Source organism: Microcaecilia unicolor, chromosome 4 (genome assembly GCF_901765095.1).
Source record: "Microcaecilia unicolor chromosome 4, aMicUni1.1, whole genome shotgun sequence".
Taxonomy (NCBI): domain Eukaryota; kingdom Metazoa; phylum Chordata; class Amphibia; order Gymnophiona; family Siphonopidae; genus Microcaecilia; species Microcaecilia unicolor.
In genome coordinates, this window is record NC_044034.1 from 6,857,518 (window position 1) to 6,873,593 (window position 16,076).

The following is a 16,076-nucleotide window of genomic DNA, read 5'->3' on the forward strand; positions in this document are numbered from 1 at the left end:
GGCTAGGGTGCCTCCAGTACCAGGTTTGGGAACCACTGCTATACTGATTTGGGATGTAAGTTTTAAAACCAGAACCGGCCAAAAAGTCTCCCTCCTGGAATGGGTAACATGGGAGCTCTGATATTCAATTTCTGTGGGCAAACTTTGTGCCAGTCCAAAATAAGTACCTATATATACTATGTAAACCACTTTGAATGTAGTTGCAAAAACCACAGACAGGCGGTATATCAAATCCCATTCCCTTTCCCTCTCCTGATTTTTGAATACTGCATCCCTGTATATCAGAGTAGTTGTAGTCCAGGTACCATAGGTACCCACCACCTGGGGAAAGTCAGAAAAGCAGCACTGATCTGACATCTCCCTCCAGCATCTGAATCAAGTAGGTTAATTAAAGGTAATTGATGATGATAAGAGCAGCAGTATCTTAAGAATGCATTTCTAGTGAAAACACAATACCTAGTTCCAGTACTGTCAACATGCACTAATGAGCTGTCCTGCTGATTACAGACTATTATGTAAAATGGGGTATCTACGTCCTTTACCCCATTAAACATATACCTTCTCCCCATCTCAACCCAGGAGCTGATTAACGCCTTGATGACCTCCACCTGCTATAATGGTTCTGAGACCTGTGTTATCACTGCAGAAAAGGCAATTTCTCTGCATGTAGCTATTTGCCCTTAAAGGTAAATCTATGTCAAAACTGTCCCCCCCCCCCCCTTCTTATTTTATGAAAAAGGTAAGTGAATGGGGAAATGAAGAAAGTGGGAATTAACAGCAGTGAACTGGTTTAATTTTAGCTGTAAAACAGCCCCCAGGTAAGGCCATCAATTAAAGCCAATTAGCAAGGAGGCAGAGACTACTTACAGAATAAAAGCAAAGACCCAGGGGGTAACCAATGTCATTCTATCTGGTACTAGGCTAGGCTACTATGGAAAATCTTGCCTATGCACCGTATAACCTATATCAAAGCTATGGAGGGAATCCTCAGAGGCCTTACTATACCAAATCTAAGCAACAGAACTGGAGGCAGAGCAAAGATGGTCCATATGGATCCTCAACAGAGTCTGGTGATTATCTGGACAACTACAAGAGAGCCCAGCTGAAGGCTATCCTGTCCCAAGTCAACCCCAACCTGACCCCACGACTGCAGAAAGCCAATACTAGGGAGGTGGGAGTGCAGGTGAATCCTCGAGTGGATGCTAGTGTCCAGTGTTCCCTGGGAACCCGCACTTTGGGCTTGCCCACCTTAAGGGATGGCTTCCCTCAACCTGTTAGTCCCCTGTGTACACCTTCCAAACCCAAGCAGGCAGCCGCAGTGCTGTGTTCCTCAGGTGGAGATAATGCTGTCTGCTTTACCCGTCCCATTGCAGCCTTTACACCCATGTCAGACAGGCAGCTTTTCACTCTGCCTCCAAGGGGAAAGAGGGGGCCATTAGTAGCTGTTTCTCCCCAGGAGAAGGTAGTGCAGGAGCATGTGAGTTCCATGGAGAAAGAGAACACGGAGGAACAAGAGCCTAAGGAGACAAGCAATGATGGTGTGACTTTAGAAGAAGAAAAGCTAATGGAGATCCTGGAGCCCCAGGCAGAAGCAGGTCCCCCAAAAGTGAAGGCCAAGGAGTCAAAGAGATCCAACTTCCAGGTAATAGCTGTCAACTACACTTCAACTGCAAAAATTCAATGTATGAATCTTGAGTTGCTGTCTACTGGAAATTTAACATAATAGTCCCTCGCTGCTTTCTAAGTTACTAACTTTACCATTCTACTATGTACTTCAACTTTTTTCTTTCCTGGTGTTCTGGTTTGCCTGCTTATGAGAAGGGGGGGGGGGCAAAGAGTAACATGTTAGTAGCTGAAAAAAACTATTTGGTATTAGCACCTGCCACACTACAGCTAGTACTGTCTCCTCTCTATTTCCACCCCAAACTATGCTTTCATTAATGCTGTAGTGAAACTCTAGGTTGCATGACACTAGCCGGGCACCAGTGGACAGCCTGTAAAATTACAAGGCCTGTGGTGGTGTATAGGCTTTGACTTCAGTGTTCTAGGGGTATTTTTCAGGTGTCAGTACCCTTCTAGGATTATCTAGATCTTTGACGTGGACTGTGGTTGTTGGTGCTCTAGTTTTATAAGTAGTAGTATTATGGTAAAGCTCTGAAATGCCTTCCTGAAATATTTGGTTAAGGGTTTAGACAAGCTACTGGAAGAAATGTCTTATCAAAGCTCCTCATTCTCATGTGAGGTGAGCAACTGCTTGCATCTTGGATATGAACAATGAGAAATGGTCTCCTACCTTGGAATTCTGTTGGGTACTTAAGATGGATATGCTACTAGCAAAGATAGCATGCTGACAAGGTGCTCGCTAAATCTATGTACTGTAGTTTGGGGCTGTCATGCACCAGAATTTCTGGACCATTCTTCTCTTTCAGAATATAAGGGGCAGCTGACACCTGTTTTTAGTGCTTTAGTTAAGAGAAATATTAAGTCTGAGTTACTTGGCTTATGGCTGCAGACATGGTGTAAAGCCAGAAGGGGGGCCTATAAGACCAGTCTAGATGTGTAATGGACATTTCCCCAGGTGCAGAATCTGTGTACATGTGGGAGTTGAGTGCTTGGCCAAGTGGCTTTGAAGGCAAGTTTTACTCGAATTTATGAAGTATTCTGATAATGATTCTTAACGTGCATCTTAGAGGTCATTTCTAGCTGCTGTCCTGTTCTAGATGTATCAGGATGAATACACATCAAGCATTTTTTTGTTACATTTGTACCCCGCGCTTTCCCACTCATGGCAGGCTCAATGCGGCTTACGTGGGGCAATGGAGGGTTAAGTGACTTGCCCAGAGTCACAAGGAGCTGATTATAAAACTAGGTTGATATCTGAATCTTATTTAAAGTTCACAAGGGTTTCACTAAATTAATGTGGCCCCTCCTGTGAGTGAGTTTCTGCATGATCTGCCCATTCCCACAGGAAGATCTATCCTAATATATAGGAGGTTCGGTTCTTCACAGGAGACGCTCAATGAGGGTACTGAGGTAAAGGAATAAGGGGTTGTGGTTTTCTGTGGCCCATAAGGGGAAAAGATTACTGTCCATAGGCCATACTGGTTCCATAAGACCCCTATCTCTTTAGTGCTCTGGGATAAGAAGCTAGGAGGCTAATGGTATTGGGTATTCTACTATAGCCTTAAAATAGGACCTGTCAAATTTCCAGGCTTTTGGGAAGAGCATTATTGATTGGAATAAGGTCAGTTGTAATACTCAATTTCCGTGAGCTGTTATACATATGGGATGTTGGCAGGCTACAAACTGGGAGGGGGGGGGGAGGGGTTGAAATACTGGACTATACTCTTGACTTTTCCTCCCCACCCACCTTATGTTGATTCTAGTATCTTGGTGAGTGGGGTTAGTTATTTGCAGCAATAGAAGGATCCTGGATAAGAGGTTGCATCTTTATGGTTAAATATTGGGAAAAGAGATCTAAGGTATACGAACCAGTTTGTGGATGGAATGTGGATCTGAACCTGGTCTCATGGTTAGTGCCTGGTTCAGAGTTAGGAACAGATCTGTTCTGGATTTCAAAACGGAAGGGTACTACTCTGAATTCCTCCCAGCAGCAGATGTTGAAGGCCAAGGACTGACTTTCCCTGAAAATGACTACTAGGCTTCTCTAAGCCTGAGAGCCACACTTAAGGAAGCTAGAATGACTTTCGTAGGGGGTAGACTTATGTAGTTCTAGATGCTTCTGTACATGTCAGCTGGAGGAAGCTAAAACCCAACCCCACTTTTGTGCTTAGAATATTCTACCCACCTAAGCTGTATACAAAGTTGTCTCTTGGTCATATTGCCTTTTCTGTTACAGTTCCTGGAGCAGAAATATGGCTACTTTCACTGTAAGGACTGCAGAAGTCGGTGGGAAAGTGCCTACGTATGGTGCATTTCTGGAACTAACAAAGTAAGTTGTGTGCTTTGAGGAATAGTTTGTATATCTTAAACATATTTTTGTGAACTCTTTGGGCTGTATTATTCCTAAATGAGTGGTAATTCTGAAGTTCTTGTGATGCTTTCCTATCTTTTACCAAATTGGTATAAGTTGACTTGCATTGGGAGGTTAATTTCCACTTGAGCAGCCATTAATAAATGTAGTTTGCTTTCCTTTGGGGGAAGGGGGGATGATGGGATCAGATTTAGTTTCTTGCCAAATCACCAGGTGTCATGGTAGGTAATTGTAATGGAGCACAAGCCAACATTCTAACACATTGGACAATATTTATAGCTTGGGTACCATCCTTAGGTCTCTCTACCTGTATTTGTCTCCACAATCAAAGCAGTGACAAGTTGATTCTGGAGTATCCTCTTTCCTGTCCCATCACCATTTGGGGTTTTCAAGATATCTACAAGGATTATGCATGGCATACATATTCATTCAGATTATCCTAAAATCTGACTGGCTAGAGGATACTGTTGGATGGCTTGTAAAACTGAAGCCATAATATAGAACACTTTCTCTCTTGGCAAAATTCCCCTTACCCTGGACTCTACTCTTCCCTCCTTGGGAGGGGCACAGGCTAAATTTCTAAAATAACCCTAGAACCGTCTTCAACTTTGAATTGCCTTTGGTCCCTGAGGCCTAACCTGCTGCTGGCATTAACGTTTATCCCAGGCTGATTCCCTTAATATTTTACAATTCTGTGAAACCTCTGTGCAACACAAATGCGTAATTTAGGGAAATGGGGATTTCTGTCATCTAATCAGTCACCCATGTCTAGTTTGCCATTTTCTTAAACTAGAAACCTGAAGCTTATCACAGGTTCTATGGATCTTTAGTCATTTTGTGATCTAGAAATGGATGTAGTCTCCTGGTCTACTATATAGTCTGACTATTTTGAAGGCCAACAACCACATGCGTCATTAAAGGAATTGCATAGGAAAAACCTGGTCTTGGGCTCCCCTTAGTCACCCCAGAAACATCTTAGCTTTATTTTTATTAAAGCAGTAGTTCTCTAGTCAGGACACAACCCCAATGGCTTCAAGATTCACAACCGTATTGAATGGATATTCTGAATTTTGCCAGTATCTCCTGAGTAAACTACTGAACTAACACTTCTCATTTGTCTAAAGGCCACCTTCATTAAGATTTTTGTGATCTTGTAGGGTATGGAGGGTACCAGAAGGGACACAAAACAGACCTTCTAGCACCATCTAGACCACTTGTTTGAAAGCCTTTCTTTCTACACACCTATTTATTTGCATACTGAAGTTTTGGTAACTTCACCTGTCCACAGGGCTTCTGAAGCATTTGTTCTGGAAGATGGTGGACACGTCATACCACACGTATCCTATATAGGAGAAGCTAATCAACATCAGGATCTTAAGTAGAGGAAATATAATTTCTATCCAGGGTTGTGAAAATAAATTCATATGGTTTATAAAGCATGGCATGTGTTTTAGATGGCCTTAGTTCACACTGTAAGTAATTGCTGTCCCACCAGTTAGCATCGGGGATGGATGGTAGTCATGGAGCTGACTAATAAGACAATCTTAACATTTGGCAGTGACTTGGACATTCTACAAGGGGAATTGGTGATTTTACTCAGTTATTTTGTGTGGTTGCCATTAAACATTATTTTTTTTTTTGTTTAAGGTTTATTTTAAACAGCTCTGCCGCAGGTGTCAAAAGACTTACAATCCTTATCGTGTAGAAGCAATCCAGTGCCAGGTGAGCATGGAAGAATTTATCTGCTATAAAAGCCTATACCATTGGATGGCTTTGAGGTATCATTAGAAAGCACATTTTTGGTATGGGCAGGAGCATGGTCAGGCTGGGTTTCTGTAATGAAACTATACAGAGCTGGCAATTTGGACATACTGAGCTGGCCTTGGCTCCTAATAGGTTAAACTAACCAGTTTCTTCTGACACAAGCTGGCATTGGCTGGCAGTGCTACTTTTATACAACAGACATACTACTGTGGTCATGAATGCTCTATCAATGTACAGTATGGCCTGTAAGTATTTTCATTGTCCAATACAGGGGCTTTCAACCCAGTCCTTGGGACACACCATGATATTTACCTTGAATATGTATGAAAAACATGCATGCAAACTTCTCATGCATATTTATTGTAGGCATCCTAAAAAGCTGATTGGCTTGGTCTGTCCCAAGGGCTGGGTTGAGAAACCCTGATCTAATAACATAAATACAAATAAAATAAAAAGCTTAGCTTTGTTTCTCTTCTGAAAAGGCTAGCATGCAATTGGAGAAAACTAATCCAAACTTCATATTCTCAGTTTATATGGATAGGTTTATCTAGAGTTTTTAAACATACATTCCAAACTATAGGATTCTGCAGAAGCCCATCTTATTCTCCTGTATTGTCCAAGTATGGCCAGTATGACAATTTACACAACATGATGGGGGGAGGACCCCCCCACCAACTTGAAAGAATGTACTCTGTATCCTTGAGGTGAATTAAATACTCACATAAGTAGCAGCAACTTCCTGTAAAGTCCATCACCCTTGACTTCTGGCCCATTCAACAATTTTAATTCCAAACATCTCAGAGCTTCTGTACCTGAACAGCTTGCTTTTGATATCAAAACAGGGTTTAGGTCAAGACTTTAATTTACTACAAACTAACAAGACTACATTAATGTTTGAGGTGTTGCAACAGGTCTGGATTGCCTGGCATAATCCTAGAATAAAATCAATTTACCAATGATGGCAAGCCACCTTAATTCTGATTATAGCAAAAGCCAGAGACCATAATATTCCACCAAGGACTTAAAGCAAAATTGAGTCAAGCAAAGGCTTTTTTTTTTTTTTTTTAAATATAACCAGTCCAAGAAATTCAGAAGTCTTGGTTATGCAGAAGCTCTGGCAAACCTGAGGCAGACATGTACTTGATAAGTGGTTTCATTTTAGCTGTCCTCTGTACACATTACAATTCAGGTTTTCCAGATGAACATCAGTGCTTAATCTTGACTGCAGATCTCTAGGTGTTCTGGGGTTCCTTATATTCCTGGGTGGCCTGGTTTTGAATTGATCTTGGCAGGACAAGATCTTATGGATAGTGTCGCTGTAGTCAATTTTTTTTATAGGTTGTATACTGTCAATGGATAGAACCCCATTTATTCTAGCACTCTCCAGATGAGCATAAACTACATTAGTAAGAACACTGAAATTTGTGGCATGCCTTACTGTAATTATGGTGAAGACAAACGTTCAGGATGCCCAACTGTCAGGCAGACTTAATTTGTAGAGGTTTACCTAATGTAAGTGGCAGATTCTAATTAGCTAGTTGTGTTGAGGAAACTAGGGTCCACGTTCTCACTTGACAGATTCAGTCTGAGTTGGTGTTAAAAGAATATTAAAACTATCTTTAGTCTAAATGCAGACCATTCTAGGGGTTCATAAGCTTAGTCTGTACTGTTCAGTGACAGTGCAAAACATCACGAGAGCAGAGGTGTCCAACCTCAGCCCTCACCAGATGGGTTTTCAGGATTTCACCAATAAATTAGCATGAGATCTAGCTGCATGCTAAGATCGCATGCATATTCATTGCAGAAATCCTGAAACCTAACTGGATTGTAACTCTTGAGGACCAAGGTTGGACAGCCCTGCTCTAGATGGAGAAGAGGGTCTTGTGGGTTGAACGGACTCCATAGACACTTCAGTAACTTGCTGCTGTCATTCTAGGCAGGGGACTTGCATTCAGCATCCGACATGCCATTTTTAGCCTTGGATGGTAATGAAAGGGTCTTAAATGGGTAAAGCCCAGACATTTGCAAAAATACTGTCTAGATTTTTTTTCCCTCAAGACTTGCTCAAAGACGCGCTGCACCTGTCCCCAGAAGAAGAGGCACATTGACCTGAAGAGACCCCACCGCCAGGAGCTCTGTGGTCGCTGCAAAGACAAACGGCTGTCCTGTGACAACACATACAGCTTTAAATACATCATGTGATGAATGCCACAGGGCCACAGTACAGACATTTATACTGTTCTGGGGTATTCAACATTATAATATTGGATTTTTGGCTTCTGACCTGGCATTGGAATCTGGATTAAAGAATTTTTGTATAGCTTTTTTGTAAAACCTGTAGCATGCTTGTGTACATTGTAAATTAAAACTAAACTTTGAAAAAAAGTGGAGGCTGCTGCCAAATTACTAACACAACGTGGGAATGATGCACTTTTTTGTTTTCTTTGAAACCTATATTTGATCTAAGGGTTAAGTACCTATTAATGTTCTCAAAGGGGAGGGGTGGGGGGGGGTCAGAGACCAACATCAAGTCAAATGACTCCCAGCACCCCCCCCCATAAGTTGTCGAGTATTTTAAAAAGGGGGGGAGCTCCTGATCGGGTATAGTTGGGTCCTGTTCTCAGAATTTCCAGTCTAGACTCTAATTGTATGAACATTGGGTCTGACAAATGGTCCATATAGCCTAGTATCCTGCTTCCAACAGTGGCCAATCCAGAAATTCAATTAGTAGCAACATTTCATGCTACCAATCCCAGGGCAAGCAGTGGCTTCCCCATGTTTCTCAATAGCAGGCTATGGACTTTTCCAGTAACTTGCCCAAATCTTTTTTTTTTTTTTTTTTTTTTTTTTGTTTAAACCCTTGTAATTAAGTGCTGTAACTGATTCATTGTCCTTCCCAATATGCATAACTTTGTATTTGTCAACATTAACTTTCATCTGCCATTTGGATGCCCAGTTGTCCAATTTCCTAAGGCCTTCTGCAATTTTTCAGTCCACATTTTCTAACCACCTTTAAATTTGCAGATGAGAACTATTCATCACCTCACTTGTTCCAAGTTCCAGATCTATTATAAATGTTGAATAGCACTAGCACCTGTCCCAGTACAGATCCCTGCGGTACTCCTTAACCCTCCTCTTAAGAGAAATGGCCATTTAACCTTACCCTCTTTATTTTTTTTGTGTAATAACTAATTTCTAACTCGCGACAGGACATTGCCTCCTATCCCATGACTTAAAAAATTTTTTTCAGGTGTCATGAGTAACTATCAAAAGCATTCTGAAAATCTATACACATAGAAACATGATGGCAGATAAATTTACATTTGTATCCTACGTTTCCCACCTTTTGCAAGCTCAATGTGGCTTACATACAACTTAACGGCGTTAGCTGATTATGGTCTGAACAAATACATGGTATGAATGAATACAAAGTGATATTGTGGTAGAATGAGGTACAGTTGGGGGGGGGGAACTTAGAGGAAAAGGGGGAAGAAGAGTCAGGTAATGTTCGTTACGGTCTTTGGTTGCATTGTCACAAGTGAACAGGTATTTTGATGTTGGGTTGGGGTATGCTGTTCTGAACAGGTCTGTCTTTAGTGCTTTCTGAAAATTTAGGTGGTCGAGCGTATTTTTTTAACTGCTTTTGGCAATGTGTTCCATAGTTGTGCGCTTAGGTAGGAAAAGCTGATTGCATAGTGACTTCACAGTGAGAATCCTGAAAGGTAACTTTAAAACCATACAAGAACGCAAGACCTTTGAAGTCAGAATGATTGAATATTTTAACACCCAACAGAGAGGACTTAACAAGGATCTGGGGTTCCTATCCCATTATAAACCATAAAGCTGTATTTCTCTGATCACCCCACCCCTCACCTATCCACACCCATCCTGTTAGAATATCAATGATATGCTTTGATGTCCCCATGCATACCTCCCACCCTATCAGACTGTCATAGTAATACTTTAATGTTTTCACTTATATACACTGTCAGCTAGCACATTTGCATATTTCCGATCTGACGAAGAAGGGCAACCTTCGAAAGCTAATCAAGAAATGTATTAAGTTATGTCCAATAAGGTATTTTATTTTCTTTTCCATGTTTTATTTTGATTTCTATTGATAGGTGGATTTGTAATTGAGTCCTTTGCTGCTTGGGTAGTACAGGTTTAGGTATGATTGTGCAGATTTTGTGGTGTTTCTGGTTGGCAGGTTGAAGTCTGTCATGTATCCCAGTGCCTCGCTGTAAATTTTATGAACAGTCATGCAGATTTTGAAAGTGATACGTTCTTTGGTAGTCAGTGCAATTTTTCTGAGTGGTTTGGTGCTGTCAAAACGTGTTTTTCCAAATATAAGCCTGGCTGCTGTGTTTTGAGCAGTCTGAAGTTTCTTTGATTTGATCCTTGCGTCCCGCATAGATTCCATTACAGTAAGCTGTGTGGCTTAGTACCATGGACTGTACCAGGTTATGAAATATTTCCCTCGGGAAGAATGGTTTTATGCTGAGTTTCCACATTGAGAAACATTTTCTTTATGGTGGATTTTGCTTGGGTCTCTAGTGATAGGTTACGGTCAATTGTTACTTGAGAATTTTCAGGCTGTCTGAGACAGGAAGGATATATCCTAGGGTGTTTGTGGGTTTGTATGTATTGGGATGATTGTATTGGCCGTCTGCCCATCCTCTGTAACCCCTAATTCTACCTGTTCCTAAGCGACCCCACATGCTTCTCATGCCTTTTTAAATTCTGGTCCTCGACTCCACCTCCACCAGGAGGCCATTCCACACCTCCACCACCCTTTCTGTGATCTAATATTGTCTTAGATTACTCCTAAGCCTATTCCCTCTTAACTGTCATATGCCCCCTCATTCCAGAGCTCTTCATTTGAAAAAGGCTCTCTTCCTGTACATAAATGTCCTTGAGAGATTTAAATGTTGCTATCATGTCTCCTCTCTTCCAGTGTATACATGTTGAGGTTCAGAAGCCTGTCCCTATAATTTTTGCATTCAAGACTGCTTACTAATTTCATAGCCGCCCTCTGGACTGACTCCATCCTGTTTATACCTTTCTGTAGGTGCGGTCTCCTGAACTGCACGCAGTACTCCAAATGAGGCCTCACCAGAGACTTATACAACAGCACTATCACCTCCTTTTTCCTGCTGGTCATGCCTCTTTATGCACCCAAGCATCCTTCTGGCTTTGGCTGTCGTTTTTTCTACCCGTTTGAAAGCTTTAAGGTCGTTGGACACAATCACCCCCCGAGTCCCGCTGTTCCTTTGCACACTGAAGCACTACACCCTTATACTGTACTGTTCCCTCAGATTTTTGCAACCCAAATGCATGACCCTGCATTTTTTGGGATTAAACCTTAGTTGCCAAATATCAGTCCTTCCTCATGTCATTCACACCCTCCAGGGTGTCCACACTGTTGCAGAGTTTAGTATCATCTGCAAAGAGACAAACCTTACCAGACAGCCCTTCTGCAATCACAAAGATGTTAAGAGCTGGTCCTAGGACCAATCCCTGCAGTACTCCACTGATGACATCCTTTTCTTTAGAGCAAGCTCCATTTACCACTACCCTCTGGGTAAAAAATTGGTTGACTAGTAAGAAACAATCAGTTACTCTAGGTCCCACACTGAGGGCACTCAAATCAGTTGCCTGTGTGGAACTGTGTCAAAGGCTTTGCTGAAATCCAAGTATACCACAGCAAGCGCCCCTCCCACATCCAACTGTTTGGTCACCCAGTCGAAGAAGACACTCAGATTCATCTGGCACGACCTGCCACTAGTGAAGCCATGCTGCCTTGGGTCCCACATTCCATGTAGATCAAGAAATGTCACAATCCTCCTCTTTAGAAGCGTTTCCATTAGCTTACTGACGGGTCTGAAATTCCCAACCTCCTCCTTCCACTCTTGTGCAAAGGAACCACATCTGCCCTTCTCCAGTCCACCGGGACCATTCCAGTTTCTAAGGAAGCATTGAAGAGGTCCGTCAGCAGAGCTGACAGAACCTCTGAGTTCCTTAAGCACCCTTGGGTGTATCCCATCAGGCCCCATCGCGCTGTCTACTTTTAGTTTGGCAAGCTCCTCATGAACAGTCCTCTGTAAACGGGTCTTGATTGACCATAGATCCATTCCCTTTAGCCTTTGTTTTCTGCAACCCTACCCCTGGTCTTTCATTTGTGAACACAGAGCTAAAATTATCGTTAAGCAGTTCAGCCTTTTCCTTATCTTCCACATTTCTCTCCCTCAGCTTTGAGCCTCACAATGCTATTAGGGCATTTTCTCTTGTCACATCTGAAAAAGGTCTTGTCCCCCAATTTTACCGTATTAGCTATATTTTCCTCCATTTGCTGCTTCACTTTCCTGATAGCTTTTCCAGCTTCTCTTCGCTTATTTAGGTATTCTCTCCTGTCTTCATCTTTCTGAGTTGTCTTATAACGTGCAAAGGTTAGCCTCCTTTCCCTTATCTTTTCAGCTATTACATTCGAGTACCAGAGAGGCTGCCTTTTCCTCTTACTTTGATGTAATTTTCTAACAAAGATTAGTTGCCTTTAATATAGTTCCTTTGTCTTGTCCATTGCTGTTCTATATCCTTTAGGATGTTCCCATCTTGCTAACTGTTGAGAAATTCCCCCATCTCGGCATAGTTCCTTTGAAATCCAGGACCTTCGAGCTTGAGTGAGGCCTCCTTTTTTTTTTTTCTGTTTTAATATTGAACAATACAATGATCACTAGATGCCAAATGGTCCACCACCTTGATGTCAAATGTACTCTCCATTCGTAAGCACCAGGTCCAGAACAGTTCCATCCCATGTCGGTTCCACTACACATTACAGCACTCAGCTTACCTTTATCCACATGTTCTTTCACACCTTCAAAGAAACAAAGCAAATTGAGGCAAGACTTCCCCTGGCTATCACATTAAATCATTTATCTGTGTTCTATAATTTTGTTCTTTCATAATTCCAACTATTTTACTTAGCACTGACAATCAGGCTTAGTCTGTAATTTCCCAGATCACCCATGGAACCTTTTTAAAAAAATTGGTGTTACACTGCTCACCCTCCAATCTTCAGGTACGATAGTAATCTGTAACTTGCCATTAAAATTATCTAACAGCAATCAAATGTCAGTACCCTTGGATGCATGCTATCCAAGTGATTTACTACTTGTCAATTTTGGCTTAGGGGTTCAGGCCACACCAAACAAGACTGGTTTTCAACATGTCTACCTTTAAATATGCATGAGAAACTTTCATGCACTGCATATTCACTGTGGGCAACATGAAAACCTGACTGGGGTGAGATCCCCTGCATTGGACTGACCCAGTTTCTGTTAGACTAAAGGAGCATAAGCTTAGCCCTGGAGGATCACAGGACTACCTCAGGTAGTCTATTTTACAGATATAATTGCATTTTTCTATTAGCTCTCAAATAGAAATTAGATACATATTTCCTTCTCCCTGGATGGAACATAAAATGTTCTTGCTGACAACAGTGTACAACAGGGCTGTATCCCAGTTTTCAGTATTTCAACAATAACTATGCATAAAAATTGCATGCAATTACATCTCATGCATAGTCATTATGAAAATATTGAAAACTTGAGTTAAAACCTTTCCTGGAGCCACCTCAGCCAGTCAGCTTTTCAGGATATCATATACTGAATATTCTTGAGAACTGCATGCAAATCTCTCAAGACCTGTGAACATCCTTAACTTTAAGAGCCCTGCATAAATCCCATCCAGTTCACTGCTTTTGTCTATTTTTAATTTAGTAGTGCCTCATGTAAACATTCTGAAAACTGTTTTGTGATGTCTGGGTTCCTCCTCCCCACCCCCTTTATGCTTGGCTTAAGGTTTGATTCCTGGCTGTTCATCTGTGCATGCTGAACAAAAATGTTACCATTCTTTATCAGCATCTACATATTCTTTTCACAATGCCATTTTTAACTTCTTGGTTACTAACCAAGCTTTGTCTTACACCCCTACTTTTTAAAGTTTTCTTTATTTGCTATACTGCCCATCAACCGTGGTTTCAAATATAATAGAATAATGAAAACAATTCCATTTGGATAGAAAAGATAAAATTAGTATCACAGAGAGACTAGATTAATCATTCTACCATAACTGATTCTTCCCCTCACCTTTAAATGTGAAATCAAGAAAATGCATGAACAATGGCCATTTTTGTCGGTTTAAAATTTACGTAAGGAATCTTAATGAAGAGGGGAACAATATTCTAAAGGATAGGCCCATTAATGTAAAGGTTCTTGTCTGAATGGTGTAATAACCTACATGGGGGTGTTGGGATTGACGAACAGATGGAAGTCACTAGATCAGAAAAACAGTGGGGGCAGGGGAGTGGGCAAGATGGCGCCAACACACTGAGAGGTGTGAGACTGTTTGGTTTGGATTGCTGAAAGTTCTTATAGTTTTTCTTTCGTTTCCACTATGCCTCATACTAAGCGAAAGGGGACAGTGAGGCCTTTACCATTGCCAGCCCTTACTACTTCCCCGGTACAGCAAACCTTGGATGGCTTTGCACTCTGACGTCCACAGATTAGTATTAGAGTAGGTTCTGCTTTGAGCATTGAGGGAGGAGTCTCAATACTCCAGGAACATGAGAACGCTCTCACCTCCAGATGCCAAAGCACCACTATGTCCCGCCGTGATGCGGGAAGAGAAGACTGGTTCCAACCTTGTGGAAGTTGCTCAGATTGGGGCCAATGGCGATGGCCTCTCTTCAGATCGATCAGCAGTGGTGTTTGCGACCTCTGATAGGAAGGGAATGTTGAACACTCCTGTGGTGGTTGCACTTGAGAGACTGAATTTTTCAGTTACAAAGTCAACTCCGAAAACTACGAATCTTGTTTCTACAGTGGAGCAGCTCTCCAGGTTGATGAATAAATTAAAGCAGGACTTCATTGATCAGGTACAAAAAATCTCAAATTTATGTTTCCAAGATTAAGGATAATGTGGCAGCAGCCATGAAAAAATTTTGATTATTCATCTGAAAATCGAACAAATTGAAAACTATAATAGACATATGAATCTGAGGCTATTAAATTTTCCAAGGCCTGTTGGAGTCCTTCCTTTAGAATTAAGAAATATCTTACTGAAAACTTAGACTTCTCAAAATATTCCTCCTATAAATAAGATATACTTTTTGCCTATGAAGAAGTTAGGAGGGTCTCATGAAGATCTAGAACAGGCCCAGGAGCAACAGAAATCTAATGATTTCAGAGATTTCCTTGATTTGTTATCAGAAGTTACCAACAGGGCCACATTACTGGTTTCATTTGTATTTGAGCAAGATTATAATGCGATTTGAAATACAACTTCAAAAAGTTTTGTGGACAAAAGTTGTGGATATTTCCAGATGTTACCAGATCCACTCAAGATAGACGAAATAGTTTTTTTTGAACATGAGAGAATTAAAGACTCGGGGGGGGCTTTTTTTTTTTTTTTTTCCTACTGTATCCCTGTAAATGTATAGTGAGGTATTTGGGAGTAAAAAAAAAAAAAAAAATTTTTTTGGACCAGCTTAGAGCTTTTATAGACCTGAAGAGGGTGACTGGGAATGTAACATCTGCTTAATTGGTTGTATATGAACAATGTAGCTGTAGGTAAAAAGGCTTGGGCTTTACTTTTTAGTTTATGTATACCTATTGGATATCCTTGTATTACTTACCCCTCTCCTGATTATTGGTGGTCTAAGGAAGGGATAAATACAGTATTATAAAGTTTCTTAATTTTTTTCCTTTACTCTGTATAAGAAGACTGTATTTCCCTTAAGTTGCATGTAACAAGTTTATGACTGTGTTTTAGAAAGAATAAATCCATAAAAAAAAACAAAAACAGTGTTTGTTTTACCCCCACAAAATCATTCCCACCTCCCAACCACACCCCTTCCTTTACACTACCCTCCCTCCTTATTACCAACAGTAAAGCATTACAAACCATTGAAAACATCCACATCTAACGTGAAGTGAACTGCTCAACCACAAAACTCTACTAGTACATTCTCTCTCCTCTCAATCCATTAATTCTTCATCCCTCTGCTTCTTGACCCTACAAAGATGGAGTAGATGGCTTCGAAAATCCCCACCGGTCAGCACCTTCACCCTTAGAATAAACATTATATTAACAACCTAATACCCCCCCCCCCCAACAAAAAAAAAAAAGTTTACCCTGCCCCACTGCCCTCCTCTCCCTCCCCCCTCTGGTGCCGTGTCATACACTAGGAGTTTAAGATTCTGCAACTGGATTATATATTGCTATCCTCTTCTCTATATCCCCAACTGTTAAAGGCGGA

At 41.2% G+C, this 16,076-nt stretch overlaps 1 protein-coding gene across 1 annotated transcript; it reads left to right on the forward strand.

Moving 5' to 3' along the window:
• The first annotated feature begins 815 nt into the window (after positions 1-815).
• On the forward strand, positions 816-8,144 carry ZAR1L (zygote arrest 1 like). The gene is made up of 4 exons (XM_030199299.1): positions 816-1,642; positions 3,860-3,952; positions 5,642-5,716; positions 7,817-8,144. The coding sequence occupies exons 1-4, from the start codon at positions 932-934 to the stop codon at positions 7,958-7,960; spliced, it is 1,023 nt and encodes a 340-aa protein (XP_030055159.1). The 5' UTR covers positions 816-931; the 3' UTR covers positions 7,961-8,144.
• Positions 8,145-16,076: the final 7,932 nt, after the last annotated feature.